This window comes from Populus trichocarpa, chromosome 6 (assembly GCF_000002775.5).
Source record: "Populus trichocarpa isolate Nisqually-1 chromosome 6, P.trichocarpa_v4.1, whole genome shotgun sequence".
Classification (NCBI taxonomy): Eukaryota; Viridiplantae; Streptophyta; class Magnoliopsida; order Malpighiales; family Salicaceae; genus Populus; species Populus trichocarpa.
The window spans coordinates 12,441,425-12,444,470 of NC_037290.2; the positions used below are offsets into that span (position 1 = coordinate 12,441,425).

General features: G+C 25.9%; 1 protein-coding gene across 1 annotated transcript; it reads right to left on the reverse strand.

The window, feature by feature from the left end:
• Positions 1-1,207: 1,207 nt before the first annotated feature.
• LOC112327890 (uncharacterized) lies at positions 1,208-2,087 on the reverse strand. Its single transcript, XM_024603066.1, has 2 exons — positions 1,812-2,087; positions 1,208-1,708 (listed from the first exon to the last, which is right to left on the reverse strand). Exons 1-2 carry the CDS (start codon positions 2,085-2,087, stop codon positions 1,208-1,210), a joined length of 777 nt encoding a protein of 258 aa, XP_024458834.1.
• Positions 2,088-3,046: the final 959 nt, after the last annotated feature.

Here is a 3,046-nt window from a genome sequence, read left to right on the forward strand (position 1 = left end):
TTAATATGGGTAAAGCTTATGCAGTTGAAAGATTGCCAGCCCCACAAATTATTTCATATCAACTACACTATTAATAAAAAAAAATTATTTGATTTGATAATTGATGTTGTGTTCGTGACAGTTACGAGCCACATTAATTAAACAAAAAACAATTAATTCTAGGAAAGTTACTTTACAGCAGTACTTAAAATATTATTTAAAATAACAACTATTAAATTAGAGATTTGTCATATTATTTTTTTACAATAAAATTACTAATTTAATTTTATAATAAAAAATTATAATGTCTATTATTAAAATGTGTTTTGGCCTTTTAATTTTTTTTAAAATAATATAATTATTTTGATGCTCTTGAAGACAAAATCAACAAAATTCTCTTACAATAATAATTGAGGATTTGTTTGTTTGCTGGAAAGTAGTTTCTTTTTAAAAAATGATTTTCTTGAAAAGTGAATTCCTGAAAAGTGAATTATTTTTTGATGTTTGGTAGTGTTATGAAAAATAAACTGGAAAATATTTTCTAGTATTTGGTTATGTTATGGAAAATGAATTGGAAAATAATTTAATGAATTAATTTTTTTTTCAAGTTTATCTAATATATAAAATATTAAATATAAATATTTAATCACTTACAATAAAAGAATGAAATCTAAAAAGTATAATGATGAATTTTTTTTATTATATCTTATATTCATATATAGCTTATTTTATAAAATATAACTATATATGTCATATAATATTATAGAAATATAACCTTGTGAAATATTTTTTAAGTAAAACCTATTAATATTTTTTTTCAATTTTAAAAGCTTAAAATATGTTTTTTTTTCATATGAAGAAAGCCAAATTAGTTTATGGTATTAAGTAACAGTTAAATATTTGGGTTTTTTTTTTATGAAGATTTTTTTAAAAGATAAATAAATACAAAAATATTTTGATGGGTTTTTTGGATAAAGATTGTTTTTTTTTTTTTTATGGGTATGGGCAATTATCCCTTTAATATCCCTTTAATATATATCAAATAAGCATTAAGAAATTAATATAAATATCTTACATCAAACATAGTCATGCATAAATATTAAATTTTGATGTCATACACATACATATTAGTTCAAATTAATAAACATAAACATGCTAGACCAAATTAAACAAGTAAACATATTTGTCAAATAATAAACATATATTTTCTTATCATAGTAAAATCATCTTAGCAAGTGATCAAATTCTGAACCCAAATTTTTCTCAAATTAGCATTTTTTGCCATAAATGTTTTTGCCAACATTTCATTTTGGACCAAGTGATCAAATGCATCCCCAAGAGTGATCTCATCAAAGCCTTCAATTTTCATCACTTCTGTAAATAACTCATTAACATCAAGTTGATTTTTGCTGAGGCTTTGAATTACAAATGCTACATTTCCAATCTTTTTAGACAACTTTTCAACACCATCATCTTCATACATGCAATTTCTCTTTCTATGTTGCCTCTTTTGTGCACTAGAGGAAGATGTCTCTTTTCCTCTAGAAGTTTCTTCATATTCCCCTTCATTTTCAATTGAAATTGATTGCTCTTCAGTGTTCTCTTCCAAGTTGACATCAACATATGATTTGGTATAATTTCCGGTTGCCATATCTTTTCCAACAACAATTGTCATTGCCTCGTACATATCAAGTTTTTTGTTGAGATACTTGTCATGATTGAGATGTATCTGTTCATAAAGTTTAGAATGTGCAATTTTTTTAGTTCCTTGTATAACATTTTGGAAACAAAAGTAAATATAAAAATTACAAAGAGTATAATATTTATAATACCTTTACTTCTTCATCATATACATCTTTCGAAATTGTAATCATCTTCAAACAATCATCCCAACCAAAGTCACTTTTATTTTCAAGTTTGGTTATTATTCCCCATTCTTTTTTCACAGTTTTGAAATGATTGTCCACATGCTTAGGCTCGCATTGCACATTGAACTTTTGACTAATTTCTGAAGCCACCTTAACAAAAGATTCTGCTTTAAAGGTGGAAGAAGGTTTGTTTCCTTTAAGTGCCTCCTCAGCTAATATCTCAAGTAACATGTGAGACATCGACTTAGACCATGTGAAGTGCTTGCCCTTGCATTTTTTATTTTGTGTGGTACTCATTTCTACAAAAAAACAAATTACAAATTTATACAAAATAAAATCATACAATATTTAGATTTAATAAATTTAATATAAAAACTACAATTAATATTTAAAAGAGAATACATAAAATACATAAGAAATTATAATAAAGTCAATAAGCAATCCAAATACATAACAAAGATAATACAAACTCAAGAAAGACATAATAAAAACAAACATATATAATTAACACTCAATTACTAGTTTTTTTTAGTGTTATAATCATTCCACATGGTTGATGCAATCATTTCTCTTTTTGTTATCCACTCTTTATTCTCTTCCCTCTCCTCCCGTTGATTTAAGTTGATTGTTCGTCTAATTGGTTCACTTTCCGAACATATTTCTTCCATAAGAAAGTCATAAGGATCAAATCTCATTATGTGATTATGAATAATACAACATGCAAGCACAACATCTACTTGTGTTTCATAAGACCAAAAAGATTTTCCATCAATTGATCTAAAACGGCCTTTCAAAATATCAAACCTTCGCTCAATAGCGGTTCTTAATGAAGAGCGTCGAAGATTAAATAACTCCTTTTCATTTTCTGGTGAATGTTCTGTAAACTCATCCAAGTGATATCAAACTTCACGAAAAAGAAGAAATGATTCCATTTCGAATACCGTAACCAGCATCACCAAGATAATATTTCCCTACAAATTAAAAAAAAACCTATTATTATCTTTATCTAATTAGACATTTTATATGTTTATTGCATATCATAAATATTTTATTATATACCTTCTAGAATTTTTAGACCACTAGGTCTTGATAATGCATCACCTAAAACCCGTGAATTGCGTGCATTTCCTTCCCAGCCAGCTAAAACATATATAAACTTCAAATCAAAAGTTATAGCTGCTAAAACATTTTGTGTTGTT